Source organism: Falco rusticolus, chromosome 1 (genome assembly GCF_015220075.1).
Source record: "Falco rusticolus isolate bFalRus1 chromosome 1, bFalRus1.pri, whole genome shotgun sequence".
Lineage (NCBI taxonomy): Eukaryota > Metazoa > Chordata > Aves > Falconiformes > Falconidae > Falco > Falco rusticolus.
This window is the reverse complement of record NC_051187.1, coordinates 14,994,769-15,018,738: the sequence shown is the minus strand read 5'-3', so window position 1 is coordinate 15,018,738 and position 23,970 is coordinate 14,994,769. Positions and strand designations below refer to the sequence as shown.

Below are 23,970 nucleotides of genomic sequence, written 5' to 3'. Positions count from 1 at the left end.
TGGTCCTACCCTATCAGTTACATCTATCATACCTTTGGTCCAATGTTTCCATATCTCAGCTGGCACTTCACACATTTAGAGATGCAGACGTGCCACGGTTGCACCTTCCAGCTCCTTGGTGCTTTCCCTCTTGAACTATCCATAAATTAAATAACAGGCATGTAAGAATTATTTAGACACATGTAATTATCCTATTTCATAACTGAACAAAATATTATGCCTCACACTACAAAAGGCCAGACAATTAAAGCAATAGAGGGTGGTTCAGGATGTTACATTTAAAGTTCAGGAAACTAGTAGGTTTCTATACACTGTTAATCCTACTGAGTCTTACAGTTTTTCACTATCACACTGACACAGAGTTCAGTGCATGTCCATGCTACAGACCAAATACATAATACAGTACAGCATGGGTCATCTGTTTGCTCTTCTTGATTAAAAATAGTATATTCAGACATCTACTATCAAATCTGCTTGAGCTTTTTTACTACAATGTTCAGTTTCATACTGGATATTCCTTGTCAACTGCCAAAGCTGAACTCTTCTGTGCTCTATCTTGCATCAAATTATTTTGAATGTTTAAACCAGAATAGTTGCACTTTCAAAAAAAATCTATTTAAGCAGAAAGAAAAGCGGTTTTCCTCACATCAAGAAAAACTTACACCTACTTTGTTGAAAAACTCTATTACCCCTCATGTTTTATCTGAAATCAAGCAGCTGTATGGCCCCAGAATAATACCTGAGTATCTTCTCAGGCACCTATCAAAAAAGGATTTGAGGAGGAGAAACAAGTGGGGTAGAGAGACAAGATGAGACAGAACAGAATTAGGGAATATGTAGAACAAGAACAACAAAAGCTGAGGGTATGTAAGGTGATATGAAAGATGTAGGAATAAGAGAGGGGAACAATAGTGGCGATGGCAGAGGAAGAACAGGAAATCGTGAAGAGGAGGGCTTAGGGTTAACAGAGACAAAGGAAATTTTTTTAATACAATACATTATGGTATAAACAGTCACTTATGGCCCCATTTCTTTTATAGCACTTGTCATTCTTCTCAATTACTTTGAGCTAGGATTTTCTTTATTTCTTTCATGGCTGAATGAAAAGAAAAAAATGGAGAAAAGAAAAATCTGGAGTTTAAAATAAAGATCTGCCTCAGCACTTGAGTTCTATTTTGACAGGTGAAGAGGCTCAACAATTTCGAAACCGTAAAAAAGAACCCGACCACCAACTACTTCGGACACGCACTGCGGCATGCACTGCCACCCTGAGGTAGAAAATTCCAAGTACAGCGAGAAGCAAAGGTCATGTTTCAAAAGGACTCTTGTACACCACATTAATTTTATTTAATATTGCTAATATTTCTAGTGTTTCTATTGAGTGTTCCGTGATGAAAACGCATTAGGGCAGTGAAAAGACAGTCTTCTTAAAAAGGACATGGGCTCCCATTTTTAAAGGACATTTATTAGGCGTTACAAAAAGTTGTGAAGGCCTTTATATCTGTACAACATTGCACATTTCAGTAATCATACCATTCAGTGCACAAACCCCATCTGAACGGTGTTCATTTTCATGCAACTTTACAGATTAGGGTGACAGACACCTATCTTTAAATAAGACAACCATTAATTCAAGCGCAAACACATATAGTAGAATGAAGATATTCCCACTGCATGGACAGGCAAGTGGAAAATACAGTGGTTCAAGTTTCAGAGGGACTTAAAGTTCTTGTGGGTGTGTTCTCCATTCAGTAGCCTATGCTTTTGTGTCTGCTACTAGATTAAATCTGTGCTCTGGTCATACCTCCTCCACCCTGAAAATGTATCTATATGGTCCTGCAGAGGATGATCTGACATAACAGACTGACTACTGTAATTCTGAGCATTATACAAACTCAAATCCACTGTTACTTACACAGAAGAACCTTCCCACCAAATAGTCTACACAGTAAGTGTATCAAACACTGCTATGCTACAGCGAATCTAGGCCGAATAGTATGATCTAGCCCACAATCAAGTAAAGAGAAATTTGCTCTGATCCTCAGTGAGCATTTCTCAGGTTTTCAGGCTCCCAGTATAGACCTTTATGCTCAGATACTAGTTAAATTCTTTCAGATGAGATGCTGTAATTCATCAGATATGAACGACAGACAGGGCACTAATTATTTGTTAGTGTCTTGTATTCGGTTACATTTTTATTCCCAGTAAGTTTTCCTGAGAAGCTCTCTCAAAGCTTAGAAAAGTTTGGGCTTTACGCTAAAGTTTAGTGATTATGCAAGCTAATACTTTGAATCTAGACTGTGCCTATTAATCTACAGACTCAAACAGCTTCAGAAATATTGATTTAGCTTCATGACATCCCTAGGAGAGATAAATTACTGTATTTGTATTAGGTAAGAGAAAACCCCAGGCAATAACTATAATAGAGTACTGGGCTTGATTGCAAGTCCTCTAAAAATGTTTACCAATGACATTGTCTTCATCATTCCTCTTCTACTTCTGCTTTTTATACTAAAAAAGAAAAGAAATAAATAATTATTTGCATGAAAGAGCACATAACTAAAAGGAACAGTTCACACTGACAAGGATTTACAGCCTTCTTCATGATCTACATAAAATTATCTCACTTTCCTTTAAGTTAGATTAAAATTTGATAGGCTTTCCCTCTACAATATAAAATAATGCTTCTTGGCAGGCACTGTGAATCTGATGCTCCTGTCACAGAGTTCAGTTACCAGTTTTCCAATGAGGCAGACTACCATCTCTGTAGCAGAATCAGAATGAGGCTTTTCATAATTGCAGGGAGAATAAAATCAGATTCAGGCACAGACAATTATTTGCTAGGCTGTAACTGCTGGGATTTGGCTACTGCTGTAATTTTATAATCTATGACTAATCTGTGCTTGCTTCTGTAACAATTCCCATTTGGATTTCATGGCCTGACAGAGAGAAGGACTTAACAGTCATTTAGTAAATTAAATCACAGATACTTAGAGCAAGCTGAACTTTTGACTTGTTTCATTACACTCTCAGAAACCCATGTTAACATATTGTGCTCCCCAACCAGATTTCAATCCAAGGAAATGCAGGTGACTCAGCTGTCTAACGGTAAACAATCTTCACTCTTTAAGAAACCAGTTTGAGTGGTATCTTTCAGTCCTGTGATAGTAAAGAGTCATAGCCACTGGGTGATAATTATGGCACAAGTAAACCAGTTCCTACAATTTTGCCACTATGCTGTTGGACCCCGATCTGTGTAGTCACAGGCAAGATCTGAACAAAAAAAAAAAAAAAATCATTCTGGGAGTTTATGTAAACTCAGAGAGGATAGATTCCTGTTAGGAAAGTAGCTGATACATATCAACAAACTGGCTTGCAAAATATTATAGGGTTTTTTTCCCCCATAATAGTTATAATAGCCACTAATGCTGAAATTTAATAGAATTATTCATGGAAACAAAGATTTATACAGACCAACTTAAAGCATCACTGGTTCCAAAAAATACACTTAAGTTTATATCGACAAAGAAGAATTTTTAAGCAAGAACTATCACAATCATAAATCCCTAGTGGCTAAGTATTTTCTGTCACCTGGATACAACAGTTTGCTGTTCCTAAGTTGCCTCTGATGTTTTATTCTTTGATGTGAACTGAGAGCAAAACTTAGACAATCTGATGCATGCACCTTACTCATGACCCAGTCAGCATCTTCAATGGCCCTCTTAATGATCTGCTGGATTCGCTCAGGATTGTCTTCATCAGCATGAACTTTGAAGCTCTGCAATATTCAAACATTCAAAGTGTTACACTGACTACCCAACTTAAAACAACAGTTGTCAAAATAAGGATCACTTTGAAATTGCAAAGAAAATATTTGATGCAAGCAAACTATTGACCTGAAAGGGCAAAAATATACATGGTAGCACCTGACAGTGCTATTTCCATAACAAGCATTGTCAAATGTAATTTCATATTAAGCATTTTACTCCTTTCACACATCATCAGCAAAAAAACCCCAGAAAACTTCAATTCACATTAAATATAGAAAGACACAGCACAACAGGTACTATCAAAGGCACGAAACTACTTCTATATGAACAATTAGATGGGATTCACCCATCCAGGGGGCAGCTGGGGGTGGAGGTATATAGTGGAAAACATGACTGACAAGAAACCAGTAAGTTTCACCATAAAAGACGTGTTTAGGTGAGTAAGGAATGATTGTTCACTCTCCTGACTAACACCAGAATTAGAGATGAAAGCCAAGGAAAATAGGTGGTTTCAGATTCAAAGCAATCAAAAAGAAATGCTCCTACATACTCCTGGTATAATCCTTCAAACCCACTAATGTTTCAAGCTTGCAGAAGAATAGTATTTTAAGCGTCAGGAGTTATAAGAAGTTGGTCCAAACTGTAGGAGGAGAAAAACAAAAAGCCTCACAACACTGAATTCCACCAACAGAAATCAGTTTCTCACCTGCCTGACTGCATGTCTGTAATGCTGACGAATATTCTCTTCAGGAAGTTGCTTACAGCATCGAAGCAGGTAACGATACAACTGCAAAGAGTTCTGAACTAATTCAGCATTTGGTAGTGGGGCCATTATCAAGCTTTTTAGCTGTTGAAAATAAAACACAAATCAAAACATCTAATTAGTTTTTTTAAGAACAGAGAAATAGAAGTGTAAAGTAATTTTATGACAAAGAAAACAGGGCCAGCAGCATGACTTGAAGAAACTTTAGAAGAAAACACAATATCAAATGAATCAGAATTGCTTGGTTTATGGACAGATGGGGGTGAGGTCTCATTGATCAAGGTATTAAAATACAGAAGTATGCAGTTCATGCCAGAAGATCACTTTATGGTGGTAATATTGAAGTGTACTGTAATATTAAATTTCTTCTAGTTTATAAAAAAGGACCCACAGTGTAAGCTGCTGTAAGTATATAAAGCAGTACTGCAACCTTGATGGAACTTTACTTGATAAGCCATGATTCTTAGATTCATTCAAGCTTCCAGTGCTTTCCTTGAACATCCATTAGAGTCCATCTACTTGTGACATTGTAGAATGAGGATGTTCATAATTGCTACAAGTGGTGTTGGAGTTTAGCAATATTTCCTAGTATTGTCATTATCTCAATAATATCTTGTGAACTGGCCTATGAGTGTCAGCTTTAACTTGAGGTAACACCTACAAATATAGGAGAAGCCAGGCAAAAATATCTCTGGTTTCAAATTTTCCTTTTTTTTTTTTTGGTAACAGCAACAGGAAAAGAACAAATTTAACAAGTTTCACCTCTACAACTATTCTTACATATTGTAACAATAAGTCCATCCAGGCTATATATAGTGCTAATCAAATACTGTAAATGACTTGTCATTTAGTAGATGGCTACCATCTGCAAAGAACTAAGTTAACATTTGGAAAAAAAGCACTTTTACATCATTACTCTTAAGAATAAAGATAAATAAGTAAATGAAGAATGAAGTAGGTGTATGACATTATTTAGCACCCGTTAGGATTCTTACTCATTATTTGGAACATTTTTTTTTTCCTTTTTCTTAAGTAATTTAAGTCCTTCAGCCAAATTTATTTCAGAATAGAACACCACCTGGGCTGTACATTTGCATAGACTAGCTCTTCTTGCAGTGGGGAAAATCTCACTATGTACCTATAAAACGTCCATCATAACAGGATATGTACTAGTGTAGTCTGTATTTTCAGTAAAACAAAATTCCATCTCAGTCTGTAACTAAGTAGATCTAAATCAGCATACCTTTATAGAGTAGCAAGAACTACGTCAGTTTACAGTAGCAGAAGTCACTGAAAATCTTTAGTATTTTATGCACAAATAGTATAATTTTTCTATGTGGAAAAAATCTAAAGATTTCTATGATAAAAACACAGAATGTGTCTTATTCTTAAGGGATGGGACCTGACAACATTGCTTTACTCATGGCACAAAACCACAGTACAAAGTCGTATCTGAGCACCTCACAGTATCGTTTGTCTGTTCGTTACTTAAAGATTGAGTGAAATCTATGCTATATTGATCTTTTAAATCTAATTATCTTTTGTCAAAAGTAACAGCTTGTAAAATGAGAGGGAGCTGTTCCTGTGGCAGAGCTTCTTGTCTACAGGAAACGTGAGAAAGAGCACTACAATATTAGCATTATTATCTGTATTGGAATTGTGCCCATACTCTTCAGTCAAGGATTCAGGCTCCATCATGGTAGGTACTATATATACCTACATATCTAATGAAAAAGTTCCTGCCACAAAGAATTTACAAGGCAGACTAATGACAAGTCATAAGACGAGGCAGATGAGCCAAAGAGGTGGGATGGGAATGGGGAGGAGGTGACAGTAATAAGCCTGTTTTTGTGTAGACTAATAGAGCACACGATATAGCTCACCACCTGGTGAGCTGATATCAACAGGCAAGTTTTATAACAATTTTTTTTAAGGACCTGCAGAAACACAGTGAGTCACAGCTGATGGGTGTTATGGAAGCCCCTAAGAAAGGCTCTGATGACACTTCAGAAAAAGCTTTTCTAGCCTCCAAGGGAAAAAGATGACTGTCTTAAGGAAGTATTTTACAGGGTTACTACCTCATGAGCTGATGATATAAATTATTAAAACTAATAAGGATATACAATAAGCTCAATAGGCATAAATCTCTAAAGGACATATGTCAGGATCCTTTTCCTGCTTATTTACACTGACATCTTTCCTTACATCTGAAATGGGTTCTGCGTAATTCATTTATGAGTCTACTCAAAATCACTTTAGCCACACTTTCAAGAAGCAAAGCCCTTTCCCCAAAGTATTATATAGATTTATGACAAACAGCACTCCAAAAAAGCCACCAATCACAGTGGCTAACCCCCTATGAAAAATACCCATAAAAGTTACAAAAATCCCAATTTGATATTCATTACCAACATGCCATGTTTTTTGTGATTGCAACAAGCTGAAGGATCTCTGTATGGTGCCATTTACCCTGATTCTGTTTTTAATATTATAAAAATAATTTTAAAAAAACAGCCAAAAAATGGCTGTTGGACCCCAAGCTCTTGTAAACACCACTATAACAGCTGTGATTACTTTCCATTGGAGCTACTTACAACTACTTGCACAAGATTCAGCTCGGTTACTTCCTTAATTAATCACAGGTTAAGGACTTCCTATGCAGGGGAACTTGGAAAGAAAAGTAGAAAAAGGCCATTCCCAAGACGGATAAATGGGTGTGATGCCAATGTCAAATATGGCAATTGGGAATGCTGTTTTGTGTTGTGCTGGTAATGCCCCATCCAGTGCAGGAAGGGCTAATACACAGCACTGAAACAGAAAAGGTGGATCAAATTTAACATTTAAGATAGTAACTTTGATTGGTTTTTTATTACTAAAGTCTGGAATAAAGATCTTGGGGACTGAAATGGTATAACATTTAGGAAAGATTCCATGGACAAAATGCAAAAAATAGCATTTCTGATTTTTAGTTACAGGTAACTCTACCCAGAAGTAGATGATGTTGACTGGATTAAGTTTCCAAACACCCCCCCTCTCTCACCATGCTTGAGTGTGAAAACCTGTTTCTCGCCCACAAGACAGAATACAGGAGCAAAGTAATTAAGATACGTCATCATAACCTTTACCCTCTGTCTCCTTCTTATCTACCTCTCCCACAACTGACATGCTCTAACGCAGGTAAATCTGCACCAGCCTCCAGCAGGTCAGTGCTGTGCCAGTAAAACTCACTCACTCCGAGTCCCATCTTTCTCCAGTATCTAAAACTGACCAGTGGTTTTCTGCACTTTGAGCTGCACGGGGTGCGTATGCTTTTGAATACTTGATATGTTCTATCAGAAAAGTACAAGAGATGAGGTAAGACTTCACAATGATCCCCCCTGAGAATTATTGACAGCCAAAATATGGTTTCCATTAGCTTTCATGAACAATTAGAAAACCATTCTTCTATCACAAGGGCAGTAAGTTGGCTCTATACTGATGCTGCAGTCTTCTCATTCTTTTTGTTTGATTCCAGTTCTGGGTTTTCATATTTGTTTAATAAAAGCCATCTGGCCTCACACACTACAGAATTGGATGCTGTCCAAAAAAAACATGCAGGACAGAAAGAAATCACAAAAATTCACGAATATAGACAAGTGCTGACTTTTCAAACTGGCTTCAGAATAACTAGTCCAATTGCTAGCTCACTTTCCAAGCACACAAGATGTACTAATTATGACTTTACCTAAAAAGTTCAGTTTAAAACACGGATCAGAATACTCCCAGGCTTCAAACTGTTAATCTTGTTTTCTTCCAATCTTTCTTCCCTAAAATATCATTTTCCCTAAAATATAATCTTTTTACAATGAAGCCTATGCTGGGCAGCAGCTCCATGCATTTTTTGGTTTGGATCCATTTTGCTTTGGCATTTGAGTATAGGAGGAGATTATACTGTCAATAGTACAGCGATCCCTGCATCCCCCCTGCAACCAGTAGAAAGACAAGCAACTTCAAAACGTGACTCAAATAATATACAGACTGAATTACTCCCTGCCCTTCTCTCTGTTGAACACAGGAGTAGCAAAACAAGAATTATAATACAGATCCTGCAGTTACAAGCCTAAATTAGGTAGGATGATTCCAAATCTATGTCCTATTTTGAAAATAGAAATATAATCACAGAATGGTTTGAGTTGGAAGGGACCTTTAAAGATCATCTAGTCCAAGCCCCCTGCAATAAGCAGAAATATCTTTCAATAGTCAGGTTGCTCAAAGCCCCATCTGACCTGATGGGCTTCTGAACACTTCCAATGATGATGGAATAATATATAATATAGTATCAGATAACATCATATACAATAAAGAGAATTTGTTTCACAGTGCTCTGTTTTGTTTTGGCATACTGGACATCTTGTGGTATAACAACCCGTATGACACTTGCCAGGTGTTGAAGGCCTCAACAGGTACATGTACATGTCATTATTTTTGTAACAGTAACACGGGGTTCAATCCTAGGGCTTCTTTCCAGCAGAGAGAGCTGAGGGCATGTTTCGAGCATACACTTTTCACTCCACCCTTGATATCGCTCTCAGTACTAACTTCCTTTCTTGACTTTTCTGAAGTGTTCCCACCCCCCCAACCCCCCTTAGGAACCCTTCTAATACAGATGGACTTTCAAAATAGATACCTACTTTTGGTTTCTTCCTAGCATTCAGTTCAGTGATATATCTGTATACCCCTATTACAAGTCAGTGAGAACACAAATGAAAATCATCTTGTGTTGTTATGCAAATGCCTTTACTTCTGCTTTCCTTTTCTGCTTAGGATATTTAGTTTCACCTGACACCTGGCTCATTCTCTCCTACTATTTAAACGGAACTCTGAGTATTCAACTAGTATTACCCTACTGAAGTATTTTGGGGTTGCCAATTTATACCATTTGTTGTAAGAAACATATACTATACAAACATCATGCTAGGTCCCCTCCTTCAGTTTTCCCCTGACATTTAGTACTGCAGGTGACAACACCGAGAACAATGTATGTAGACTGACTAATATTCCTAACGCATACTGATAGTCCAAGGAATTCTGTTACAATACTCAGTTTATAGAAGGAGATGTCAGTGTTTGCCTTTTTCAGAGAAACTGGGATGTAAGTAAATTAATATCTAGATTTACTGTTCTTTTGTAACAAGAAGTTAAAGCATACAATAACATATGCGTTGCCTTTCTTTGGTAGCCTTGAATTTATTACCACATGAAATTACACAGGAGAGCAAGTCCTTTTCAATAAAGTTTGGATGTACTCTGTGTATCTAGCTATATTTCTGTTATACCAATACATTTGAACAAGAACCGACTGAACAAATAAAGTTCTAAAAAAAAAAGGAAAATGAAAAACAGAAAACAGCCACAAGACATGCCAGAATCCAAAGAATATGCCATGTTAATGGCCCAGTGATTGTCAAGGTGCTTTATCTGTCAGTCATTTAAAGCCTGATTAATCAAGTCACTTTTCTAAATAATATAGCACTTTCTAGAGCCTGTTATAAAAAAATTACTGAAGCTTAAAGATTACTATTTAGAGATGTTGCACCCACAGAAATCTAACTTTTTTATGTGTTTCTGGATCTTCTATTACCATACCCTAAGTGTCTCCCAGTGTCCGATACAGACACAAGAACACCCCTCAGACTGCAAACTGTTCTCATCAATAGGAAATGAGGCACAGAAATTAACTGACTAGTCCAACTTCACACCACTGGCTCCAACCAATGTTTTCCTTTTCTCCTTCCTTCAGTGGCAGTTGTACATATTCTTCAATACTGAAATTCAAGCTTTAATACAGCTAGGTTTTTTGTTCAGAACCCAAATGGCTGCATTTTGAGTTGGGCAGCTCACATACAGGAATATCTGAAGCCATCTGGCTTTGCTGTGCCCCACAGCCCATGACTTGACATGAGGAGCAACGCTAACGTGGTCAGCAGAGGAGAAGGCCTTCCATGTGTTACAGAAAGGGCCCACAGGGCAACAACTGGAACTTGAAGGTGAATACTTGAGATGCACTGCCTCACGGGACTAATGCAAAGGCTGGGCATGCATCATTACTATACAGTTAAACTAAATGCAACACTTTAAATATGTGGCACTTTCTTAAAATAGTCTAGTCTATGAGTACAGTGTCTCTAAATACTAAAGCAGTCCAATGGCCACAGGAGAAGTGGATATTTGAAAGTAGGGGATGAACTCTACAAAAATCCCAGCTTAAATTGCTTTTGCCATTACCATTTTTGTGTTCTCCATACAGAAAAGAGGGGGGTTTTATCTTTCATGTAATGTCCACAAATGTAGATTAGTAAGACAAAAAAGGACCCGGAACCCTGAGTGTAGACAAAGTTGGGGTCTGGACACTGTAACTCAAACTAAGCTCTCCTGAAATAAAATAAAAAAATAAAAGTGTATCTGTGAAACATCTGGATGCTCTCATTTAAAGTAAAGCATTTATGGAAGGAAAAAATTGCTACAGTAATATGTCTTATGTCTTGAAATAATAAACCCACATAAATGTTAGAGATATGAAATGAGGAGTTTCATTTGTGTAAGCAATAGGGCACTGACTGTGACTTACCAACACATAAGTAGTGCTACAAGTGAGCAAAATATGAAGATCACCTGCACACCTAGATGTAAGCTAACCCCTCACTCCAGCACATGGCAGATTAAAATATGTCCTGGGTCTGTATTCAACTCTGAGCTCAGTGCAAATTAGAACTGGGCATGGGATTCAACTTGTTACTTACATCGAACCTATGGGAAGACTTTTTTTTTTTTATGATCCAGTACAGAAATCTAGAATATACCATTGAATTCAGGGTGATCTGAACCTAAATTCACCTTTAAACACAGGTTTTTTGGACTATCTCCTTCACTGGTAAGGATTGCTATAGTTCCACTGACCCTGTATTTCACATATTCCCACTAAATACAGTGAAACATCCCAATTCAATACAGATCCCAAAATATACTTTGGGACTAGAGCCAATTTGTTGAGTTGTTTCTAGAGTTTGATGTGTAAACTCATCATATGTCATTGTGCTCTAATTAAACCTAAGTGGTGCAATAGATTTCCTGTCACAAAAGCAAAGATCCCTCGTGTTGGGAATGTATAGGACAGCTTACTACAACATGAAGAAAATAAGCTGTGGGAGTGAGCAAGAAACAAGAGTCACGTAAACATATGAATATGGAAAGATTCAACTGATCAATGGAATTGAAAATGTTGTTTCACTATACATAATTAGGAATTTTTCACTGCAGTAATTTTTCATAGGAAAATGATGAGCTGTTGAATCTAAATTGTGTGACAAATACAGTTACATTGATGAATTCTGTGGAAAAAAAATCCTTCACCTTCCCACAAATACTGGACTTCTAATAGATTTGAAGATTTGACATTCTTAGCAGGTCTAGTTATTAAACATATAGTGTATGAGGCTCCCATAATCAAAGAAAAAAATATCCTGAGTTCTAACAGATTCATAGCTGCAGAAGTGCTACAGATTTTGCAAAATGGGTAAGCTTCACATGGAAGTTTGTTGCTGGAGATCTGTATTTTTCTGAGCATGTAACTTCAGTGTTTGCAATATCATTTCCAGCAAAAGCTTCACTGGAAACCTACCACAGCACATGGAAAAACTGATGACTGTTTTAGTAAAATGACTGTTTAATGAGAAATAATCTTATGACCTGAGCCACTGTTAAATTCTAAGATACCAGGACATTGTATGAGTACAACTCAACAGTGAATAGACCCTGAAAACAGGAACTAAACTGCACTTGTACACAACAACAACACTGGAGAATTTGCATAGTTACTACTGCAATTTGCCCCTTAGTGGGCACAAAAAGGACAATGAAGCATAGTAAAAATCTGCACTATCGCCTTTTGTTCTAAAAACAACCCCCCCGCCCCAAATCCCACAAATGTTACCATTTTTATCTGCCAAGAAAAAAAATCCTCGACCTCGCAAAATCTGGCTATAATCCTGACTAATAATGTAAATCTCCTTCTGATAACTTAAATATCATGCATAGCACAACAAACAAACTATCTACACCAAGAACTGTTGAGTCAGAAATAAAATAATCCGCTAATTGTGCTTTTCTGGAATGGATGACTGTATAATGTCCTAATCAGAAGGCTGCAATCACATTTGCATTTAGATAAAGCCCTGTTTAAAGACAGACAAGTATAAAAGGAGACACTAAGACTATTGTGGCATTTCTCTGCATTGCATAATCATTTACATTCCTGATAATGACATTCAGATAGTAAAGCAAAAGCTGACCACAGCCAATTAATCTTGCACTTTGCATTTGCAAGTTTGTCAATTGACCCAGTGTATAGCTGAACCCATGATGATACTGATATGACCCTATGGCACTTCTCTCAGATGTTGGGGTTTTTCTGCTGTTGAACTGCAGGGATTTGCTTGAAAAACAGTCACAACAGTTAGGATCTCAATCCCACAAGACTAGTTAAACAGGCACCAAAGCTGGGCTTCAGAGACTGGAAGTATTAATTAAAGGACTGCAAGTTTCCTGAGCCGTTGCTGTTTACAGGTTGGCTCCCGCTTCCCTCTCTTCCCCCCAACACACAGGCTGAAAATGTGTTTTCTTATTACTTCCAAGTATTACAGCTTTAGAAGTCTAACTCAGGAATCTACCATTCCTTAATCCAGTCAAACCTCATGATCTCCAATGTATTAATTTTACACTATCCTAGTAAAGTAGCACAGTAGTATTACATCAATTTTTAACAATGAGGAACCAAGACAGGCCTGGATTTCACTCACTTAATTTGGTCACTTAACTGACACAAAGCTAGCCTGGAACACTGCCTCAACAGCTCACTGTAGTCAGGCAAGATACATACTCGCTTCCACAGGGCAGATCCTAAGGTGTTGAATACCAACTGCTAAGTAGTATTCAGCAGAATGGACCTGGGTTCCCACAGTCTGCCTCAGCATTCTGACCACTGAACCATCTCTCAGGATAAACTTCACAATCTGGTTTCTCAGCAGCAGAATGCACTGCCATTGACCATCCCACACAAAGCCAGGCACACAAAACAGAAGTTGGAGGGAAAAGAAACTAGCAATTGAGAGACAGAACCCTTTAATACTCTTTTTACTATTTGCTCTGCGTTACCGAAGGTACCTGTGGGATCCAAAAGCTAGTACCAGTGTCTGCAGCTGGCTCCAGACTCTTGCTCCAAATAGTCTGTTATGCAAGCTGATCGAACTGCATGTTCAAGAATAAATTCCTCAAAATTAACCCCAAAACCAACAAAACCCCAAACCCATACTGTCTCCCTGGGTATTAGTAGGCTGTGTTTGGACTCAATCACAAAAATCTTAGTACAGAGTGAATTTTGCAAATTAGGATTAAGCAAACAAACCCTGTAAAAAAACCCAAAACATTAATAAAAAAAACCCCAAATGCAAAGCATCTATTGAGTAGCATTAGTTTAGTTTTAGTTCAGAAGGTGCTTCAGAAATACTCCCAGCAGTATAAGCACTCATAAAACAGCAAAGAAACTGACTTTTTTCAAACCTATGTGCAATTTTAGATATCCAGATTCAACACAGAATTCCCAGGATAATCTCATATAGTTATCTAAGGTGCCAAAATTGTCCCCCTTGAAGTGTCCAATAACAAACGCTGCACGAAAAAATCACTAGTGAACTTACTATTAAAATTCCATAGCCACGTTCTGTAACCCAACTCATGCCTCCTCCAGACCTGCTTTTATTAGTATGAATACAGATTCCAAGTGGTATTTGTGCAAAATGAAATGGTAAAACTTTCTGCACAGGAAAGTAATAATCAAACTGCAAAATAAGAATTCAATTGGAAGCCTCTTGAAGCCTTTTTACCCACAAAACATCTTGGTTCATGTTTTGACATCAGTCCAGGAAGACACTCAAGTGGACTGCTGCTACCCAGAATGATACTTACTGTTTTGTCTTAGCATTTGGCAGCATCAGTCCTCCCCCTTCTGGGTTTCACAGGTTCCCAGCTGGTAATATAGGAAGACCTATGACTCTAGGCTCTGGCTTCTTAAATACACTTACAACTTACTGCAGCAGAGTGGCAGACCTTACCACCTGCAGTGAACTGGCTTCCTTCTCTGGTTATTACACTGTAGTGTATTTTCTTTCTTCCCTAGTAGGTCACAGCAAAGTGACTAGTGCACCGTGTTCGAGGCCAGCTCTATAGGTTCTGCTGCCCTAGGCAAACCAGCAAATGTCTGTCCCCACCAAGTCACATTCACTCACAGAGCTACTGAATATTTTGTTGCCCTGGGCAATGGCCTGCCCTGTAGACATACCCCTCCTTGTGTATGGATGAGCATGTACAATGCTGAAGTCACTTTCTAATAAACACATCTCTCCAGCATGCTGGGCTTTTATTAAGATCTGCTGTTTTGATGTGATCACTTCTGACGAGCTGTGGCTTGTCATTGTTGTGGATTTTGTCCTTTCTAAATATGATCTGTAAAGTCCTATTGCATGAATGATGATAGTTAGTCTTGCTCTGTTCACTTCTGTTTCTGTTTTTCTCTGCTTTGTGCTTTGCTTGATGCATGAGGCAGAGAAGTAGAGTCACATGATAGTGCAATGGCAACACATTTTGGGAGCACAGCCCTGCAGTGTAAAGTTAGCTTTATGCAATATTAGCAGAGCATATGGGGGATTAAGTACTGGCTAAATAACAGATCTCAAAGATTTGTTTGTTGACAAGGAATCGCCATTGGCTGGACATCCTACATGCAGTTCTATAGCATCAGTATTAGGGCTGATGCTATTCAACACTATCAGCAGTTGCCTCCCTGTAAATATAAAATTGTAATTGGCAAAACTTGGGGATGACAAAGACTGCTAGAGCTGTACATAATGACAACAGGGCAATCAAATGGAATGTGGAAAATTTCTGGGTAAGCGGAGTCCAAAGTTGTGCTTTCACACACCTGATCATTATACAAACAACTCAAGAGTGCAGATTATACCTATGCAATAGGTATAACCATAACCTTGAAGGAATAGTACTGAGAAAAAGAACTAGATAGTCATACTGAACAAGCAACTAAACATCAGGTCCCAGTGAGATGCTGTGCAAAAAAATTAAATAGATATAAATGTATAAATTAGGAAGCTATGAGTAAAAGGAAAAAAAATTAACTATATCTCTGAAAGTAGAATAGAGCTCCATTTTAATTTGTACATCCACATTTTTCAAAAAAAGATATGGGCTGCCACTACCATAGCAATTCATCCAGCCTTGAAAGTCTGTTGTAAAGGACAATAAGGAAAAAAGGAAAGAACTTCACACAGCTGAACTATCCAGGCAGTCAGCATGCAGCCTAGAACCTGTAAGGCACAGACGTGCTAGTCTAGCACAAGCTGTCTAACTTAAAGCAGTTTCCTGGGTCAAGTTTTAATACCACATTACACAAAGTCAAACGGTATAATCTAGTTGCCCTTGCGGTCTCATACCCTGAAAATACAGGAAGGTGCTGAATAAAGATCTGAGCCCACCTGGTAGCCTAGCATACTCAGCACATAAGAGATCCATATTTTCAGGCCCCGAGAAGCACAGTTTTCTTAGTGTAGATTATATTTTGTATTTACACTCACTTTGTGATCCCTTTACTGCTGAAAGGTGTAAAGCACCTTTAAGGCAACTGGAAACCAGACCTATAATCTGTTTTTCTTTGGGTCCGAGTAAGAGCTTAAAAGATCTGTATGGTGAAGGAAAACTGAATATAGACATAAAGCAATATGACTACAAAAATGCACAAAAGCTCTGGGGTTCATCCATAAAAGGACATCAAAATCTTGTCATGATGAAGACCCACTTCTATAAATCAACCAAAGCCACAGGGCAAACGTTTCACCTTACATTCTTGTTTGGTATCATGAAGCAGAGACATGCAATACACCAAACATGGCAACTAAAACATTGAGACTTTTGCAATCTAAGAGCAGCGAGGAAACATGCTGCTCACAAAAAAGCCAGATTACCCTGTTCTGGATAATTAATAAGTATGCTCAGACCAATTAGAGTAATACTCTTTGTAGCACACTCACTAAATGTCAAGTTCCGGCAGCAATGGGAAGATAGAAGTCTCTGTGGTTTAGGTACAATTCAAACTTCTCTGATTTTTTTCTCCTGGCAATGATTTCTCCTGTCTTAAAGAAAATTCTGAAAGGCACAGCCTAGAAATAGCTTTATCTTCCCAGCTATGAACTTCTCAGTTCAGCTGCTGCCAATATGAATTTTGTTCTCAGTGGCTACATCTGTAAGTATTTACCTTTGAGATCATGCCTGAATATGAATTGAGTTACATCTTGGTGCCATCAGCTTTAAAACAAACCTGCCTGTTGATTCCTGCCTTTCTTGTAAACATTGTATTTTGAGGTACTCCAGTGCTTAGTTCCAGTTTAGCAATCATTGTTCTTCCTACTACTTTATGCCACTTAGTATAACAACTTTCTGGCTGGGTTTAGATCACCTTCTAATACTTCTTGAATCTTCACATTTTTGAAAACTTCCAACTGGGTACAACACAAGCTACCACAAGTTTTGTTAAAGGACAGATACCCAGTTGGCAGCATAAGGTATTAATTTTTTTTTTCGAAAAGCACAAACATGCTGTCTGATTAATGAAAACACTAATTCTACAAACTATGCAAGCATACAAGCATGGGAAGAATAGTACATCTTACATAAGGTTTTGTCATTGTTCCCAACTCAATTCAGGAAGGACTGAAACTAGCTGAAGTTCATTGTACATTTATGCTTTAAGATAGGCTCATTTTGCTCGTGCAATCCAACTTTCTCTTTTTTTTAAGAAAGGCAAGAGGGTAGAAGTACATAATTCAAACAAGCAGCTATTACTTAGTGCAGAAAGGGCTCTACTTCAGAAAGTACAAAAGTTCAATAGAAGGACACAGCCATGGGAAGATGAAAAGTCAGAATTTTAAAAAGCACAAAGGAAGTCACTGTGACCCACACTATTGAGTAAAGATTAATAACAAACTTTTTTTTAACCAAGAATGCCTAATTTATACCTTTTAACATTCCTGTAGTGCAAATATCATATCCAGCCTACAAGAGAATAAACCCCACAGTCTAACAGGGATTTCCAGTATGACCTTTCATTTTACCAATCTATTGCAGCACATCCTTTCCAGTCCTAACTATACATACATAATCCCTGGACTAATGACGATGGTACATGTACAATGTCCTGGTATCTACAGTTCACTCTATAATCGTCCTTCCCAGCTTACATTATCCTTTACAGCAGCATCAAGAATAACTTGCTGTCTCATATGAAATCCACACCAACTGAAATTTAGCTTCTTCCAATCTCTTGCTCTCAATCCAAGTAATAACCTGAGCCAAAACCTTCCTTGGCATAAACCCAGTCTGTGGTAGAATTATACCATGGATGAATTTGGCCTACCACATCTTGGAGAAAAATACATGCCTGTTCATGGAATAAATGTTTATAAGCAGCAGTATTACAGAATATTTAGTCTAGGAACCTTTAGCCTCTTAAGGGGGATTTTAACTTGTACCGTTCGCTAATCTGGGATTGTTACCATACCAACAGCTAATCATGTGGGCAGATGCCCGCCATATCTTAGGAACATTTCTTAGGTCTTAAAGCCATATCTCAAGTTTCCCCAAACCCCTTATTGTCACTCTTCAGGGCCTAGCCCAGATCAAAGAGAATCTGTTTAATAAGAAAAACAAAGGAAAAGTCAGGCTATCAACAAGCTTATCACAAAGAAGAGTTCCCAGTCCAGCAACTGTTTTTTGAGAAAGAAGCCTTATCCCTAAAAACCCTCTGCTTGCTGCAGTGGGATGCCACGGGAGCTCCTCACAAAGCCAGCAGCTTTGCAAGTCCTGTACATTCTCCATGCTTTGGATGCTGAAAGAGCTATATGGCCTCCCAAGTCTTTCAGGGACCATTCTCCTCTACATAGAAGACATTTATTTCAAAAAGTTATGCTATTCTTTCTAGATTAAAAGAAAAATGTTGAAGGAGCTCCATCCAGGAAGCGAGTACCTGGCTCCAGAAAGAGCTACTTAACAACTTACTTCAGTGCTTCATGATTTGACCCAACTAAAAGAAAGAAGAGGTTAAAACTACAGCTGACAGTGATGACAGATGTTACCTAGTATAATTTAAATTGCAAGCCTACACATTGCTTGAATGCAGGACTACATGTTTTGTTACCCCCCCCATTAGCTCAGGCCCTGTTGTTTCCCTCCTATTCAGAATTTAAAAACAATAATAGCTTCCAAAAGAATAATGGCTTCTGGCTTCCAAACGGAAAACAGAAGCTTTATGCTGGAAGAGGTCAGTTTTGTTAATTTTAAGTAGTCTTTGAAAGTCTACAAATAGATCAGACTTCTACAAACAATATCAACAGGCTAGCACAGCTGCATTGACTTTAACAAACTTGCAGTCATTTACACCACAGGATCTGACCTCTCGGGAGCAGAATTCTCCCCGCAGTGCTACAAGGGCACCTGTGCACCCCAGCACACCCCCTGTGGAAGAAGGCTGTTTGTCATCTATTTGCATGGCAAGGTCATGGGTGTGATTTAGATGAGAACAACAAGCATATATTGTGAGTTTCCATGTTAGTAATACAACTTCTCTCCTCCGCCATCATCACCTAGATTTAAATTTACATCAAAGTAGTAAGATGAAAAAAACAAATATTTAAAAAAAAATCTTACTAATTTGCGAAGTGCACACGTATCTAAAACTTAAAAGCCACTATTGTCTATTGCTTAGAACAAATAACTATCTCAGGATCAGCAAGTAACACTAGTGTAGTGTTGTTATACATTATAGTATTAGCAATATGATATCACACCTTTTCAAAACAAAAAGAATCTTATTTCTTTCCAAAATGATACCATCCGAACCTAGAATCAGAACATCAGCAGCTGACTCACTGTCACTTTGTCCCAGAATCTTGTAAGCATTTTCAAGCAAGACAATTTTATCCATCTTCCGCGGTCTGTCCCAGAAAATTCATCCATTGTTAAATAATCCTCAACATATACAGAACTCAAACCAAGTATAAATACAAACCAAATATCTTTAGCCCTACTTTCCCCAAAGAGACACAAAGAAATGAAACAATAGTCTTAATCTTCCACGTAACACTTCAACAGCAGAACCAAAAATAGGTCCTGGATATCCTGTTGACCAGGTAAAAAGCTTACAACTGGGACATGATTTCTTCAAACTTTCACTTCCCCCCCATCTTCTGGACATTTTTGTCACTGAGCCAGAATGGTATACAAGAAAAACACTATAGAACTCTGCAGAATATTTTTTTCTGGAAGTGCAGAGCTTGGTTTTAATTGATTACACACAATGAACCAACTATACTGAGTAGTATAAACTAATTTATGGCTCTGGCTGAGATTAAGTTAAAGGAAAAAGAAGTTTATGGGTTTTGTCTATATAGATTTAAGTTCAAGCCAAAACTCTTGATGCAGATGTCCAGCTCAGAGCTCTTGCTATAATAGATTAAAACAAACACGCTGCACTTTGTGGAAGGCAGGAGTTGGATTTCAATTTTAGCCCTTGGCGCTAAAGGTAAAAGCTTGCTTTTACCCTTGGCAGAGTTGTGAGCATCCCAGCGCAGAGATCCACTGCAATACAAGACACCAGTGATTCAAATACCCCACTGCACTATGCCTAGACCATGGATGCATGAGCACGAAGACACAACCCTAGCCTCTTGGATCTCTAAGAAGGAAAATATCTGAGAGAAAAAAAACTATGCTCCAGAAAATTCAGCAGCTCGTGCAAAGTCACCACAATGAGTCAATAGCTGGGAATTTTCCGATTATCATAAAAGGAATTGTGCTATTGATTATGTCTCACACAGTTACTCACAATAGCATCCCTAATTCAAAAAGCTATCCTCTGAACTCTTGGAACCTATGCTTTAACTCTTTTTGATGTATGTCAGCTAAACCGGTTCAGTACCCTCTATATATCTGAATTTTTATTAATGAACCTTTCTGGTTTTGACTGAACGGCTCTGGGGTGATTAAAGTATTTCCTCTTTTCCTCAGGTACTTGAATGTTGATCCAGAACACCACAGTATTCTTTTCCCTTTGCAACAGACAGCAAATTTATCAACACCCATCTGAGTGAATGAGCATGGCAGGATAGTTCTTCTGACTGGCAAAAGCACTTGATGGAAATGGAGCTGCCTTTGGTTTCAACCATGATTCAGATCTGTTTACATTTTGTGAAACCTCAGGAAAAGTGGGATAAAAGCTTTGGTTCAATTGAAGTCATGTTGTTAACCTCCAGTGCTAATAATTAACTCAATTATGCTGAATTAATTTGATGTAATTGTTGGTGATGGTGTAGACAGTGGCTCAGAGAAAGTTTGAGAGACAGGAGGAACAGGATACAATACAAAATACCCCTTAAATAGCATCTTTTTTTGCCAGAATGAGTCAAAGACACAAAATGAGTTCATTGCAGTCATCTGGCTTCACTCAGCCCTCTAAATTACCCCAATACCCAGACAAATAGCTGTGAAATCCAGCAAGTGAACTAGAATTAAACATGCCCTGACAAATTTGACACAGCACTCAGCACAAGTGTCTTTCCCTATCCTATTATCTAAACAATACAGATTTAATAATATATTTAAGAGATCCACAATGCTTTTTCTTTAACTGAAGACATTAATTAAGAACATTTCCTTGTTGTAGTGTTGTCAGTTGGGTGGTTTTTTGATGAACAATCCGGAGAATGCTTATGGAGTCTTTTCATTTGATCTGCAGTTTTTATCTGATATTTTCAGACTTATTCAGTTCAAAACAAACCCCAACTATAAAAACAAACATCTGTCTTTCTCCTTCCCCATTTAATATTTCTGTGTTTTGTTTTGAAAAAGTACAACAGAAATGCCACCTTTGCTATGAAAATACACATTTTACTGAGGCTTTTTTTAATTCTCATGTACTAAAAAGTCATCTGGGAAAAAATATTAAATGGGATTGCCTTAAAGTCTTGGGAAGTGGATTAAACCAAAACCAAAAAAATAGGAAAAACAATGTAAATTAATGCTTTAAGTATCACCAGAATCGCTACAGGACTCTCTCACCTCCTCCCGCCACTCCTGGAGAACGTTACACTTCTATTTACAGTCTAGTCAGATGCCACAGACAAGGGATGAATTTACCACACAAAAATCACGAAAGACAGAAAACCAAATATTGCAGCCAAGTCAGAGGCACAAGCCTCTTACTACTCGGGCTAGAGGCTGTCAGCAGTATGCCACTCTTCCCATTTGCAGACCTAGGCACCTTGAGTAGACAGACTACCACTCACTGCAGTTTTGTGTATAAAGCCTGAAGGTACGTCTTTCATTGCCTTGTTTCCGCCAAGCTTCACCATGTGTATGGATTTAGCACCATGGAGTTGTTATTCTTCCAGCTGTACAGAATTTAAAAATTAAGAGCTTAGGTTACAGCACCGCTATATTTAATATTTTACAGCCCTGGAGGCCTGATAATATCTAACCATGAAGAGCTGGGTGCCTTTGCCTGTCTAGCTTCAGTCTGAAATACTACTTGACTTACATTTGTCATAATGCTGTAAATATACAAGCTTCTACTGCATTTTTATTATCCTTGGTGACAAGAATAAAAATATTACCTCTAACGTCACCAATTACTTCTGAGAAGAGAATCCAAGTGCTTAGCTGTAAGAAATGAATAGTATTTTTCTAATTTGTTAAGTAGGTGCTGCTAGCACGCCTATAGATCACATCCGCATTGAGTTCTGACGATTCTCAAACACAGCTAATCTTTCAGAACTGTTTAATTGCCATCAGGCTCTGATCAGACTCATCATTTCAAAGTTGTATTACATGCATAATATATGCATGTGACTTCAATAGGTCATTTTCTGCCCAGTTCTGAGAGGGCAAAAATTGTTTTCCATGGGGAAGCTGCTAACATTTTCTGAAGAACCAAACTAACTTTCCTCAAAAACAGTTTTTTTGAAACATTATTTGTGAAGAGATGCTACATTTTAAAGTAAATTTAGGGTAATGGATTGTTTGAAGTCTTACTCTTTTTTTTGACAGCTACTGCAAATTTTTTCTATGCCTATGTACCACAACCTATTTAGCTTTAGTAAGTTGAATTATTGCTGAAAGTAGTTAAAAAAAATAAACTGAAATAGCATATGTTGCCATAAATGATTTCATGTCCAACATAAGAATCTGGAATACTGGTATTGCATCTGTATTGAAACTTGATTTGGAGGATTTAATTTTTCTACCACAGTTTTTCCAGGCAAAAGCCACTGAAGGCAACATTAAAGTCACTAACCCAAATACTTGGCTGGTATAAATCAGCACATTTCTATTAATTTCTGTTGAACCACAAAAACATATGTTTGCTGGCAACCTGAACAACTGGGACTGAATTTTATGATTGTAGTAGTTTCTCCAAAGTTACGTAGGAGTAACTGAGTTGTTCAAGGCAACTGTCTGTTACAGATGGACAACACTACTCCTGCAATGCAAGAGCTTTAAGGGTTAATTCATGTTTAAAGGTATTTTTAGTGTAAGCAGTGTATATCAAAAAACCCCCAAACAATAAACCCAAAATCTCATCTAGTAAGGTACAACCCTACAAAATGCATGCAAAAATACAGAGAACAAACCACTTGATTTCTGCTTATAGAGCTTACACAGAAAACTTAGAATTTTGCAGGTTACCCCAGGAGCCATAAGAAATACTTCCAATGTTATCAAATTCAACTGTCATGGGATCAGGCACGACGAATTCAATAATGCTAAGCCATTTTGTACCATACTGATTTGAGGCATGGGAATTTGGTAATGTTTCATGAGGAAAAAAATAAATCTAATGAACAATCCCTACATCAAGGCAGTAACAAATAAGTCAATGAGAATAAAGCTGTATGGCAGGAGTCCTAAACACAAGTGACTGGATTAAGCAGAGACATCCAAAAGTTAGCAAAGACCAGTCATTTTTTTTTTTTTAATCAAAAAAAGTCAAGTTGGGAAGCAATCAATGAGTTCAGCTTTGAGACATGAAGGGGAGATAATTACAAAGGAAAGGGCAGATGGCATGCCCTGCAACAAGCTGGTGGGAAGCATGGCTAGTAACTTCAGCCAACACAGAAGGAACAAGGGGAGATGTATGTGGTCTAACATTCCAAAACCATTTCACACAAGTCTGACAGCGCAAAGGGTGATTGCATAAATGAGAAGTTCATCAGCTTTTCCCTGACACCAGCCCACGCCTCCATCTAGAACTCCCTCTTCTCACACCCCCAGCCCTGCTTTTCATTT

The 23,970-nt window shown here is 37.9% G+C and overlaps 2 protein-coding genes across 8 annotated transcripts in view; both read right to left on the bottom strand.

Moving 5' to 3' along the window:
* NOS2 (nitric oxide synthase 2) overlaps positions 1 to 1,270 on the bottom strand; it is a 37,546-nt gene extending 36,276 nt beyond the window's left edge. Inside the window, exon 1 of the mRNA XM_037411571.1 lies at positions 33 to 1,270. The gene's annotated coding sequence lies outside the window, so the exon portion shown is untranslated. The remainder of the gene's footprint in view (positions 1 to 32) is intronic.
* A 174-nt stretch (positions 1,271 to 1,444) lies between these two features.
* The window catches only part of LYRM9 (LYR motif containing 9), a 41,628-nt gene continuing 19,102 nt past the window's right edge, over positions 1,445 to 23,970 (bottom strand). For all 7 annotated transcript variants that reach the window (XM_037411605.1, XM_037411644.1, XM_037411624.1 and 4 more), the window contains exons 2-4: positions 4,477 to 4,617; positions 3,686 to 3,778; positions 1,445 to 2,511 (exon numbers count right to left, since the gene is read on the bottom strand). In XM_037411605.1, the coding sequence (XP_037267502.1) occupies positions 2,494 to 2,511; positions 3,686 to 3,778; positions 4,477 to 4,617 (252 nt within the window). In that variant the 3' untranslated portion in view covers positions 1,445 to 2,493. The remainder of the gene's footprint in view (positions 2,512 to 3,685; positions 3,779 to 4,476; positions 4,618 to 23,970) is intronic.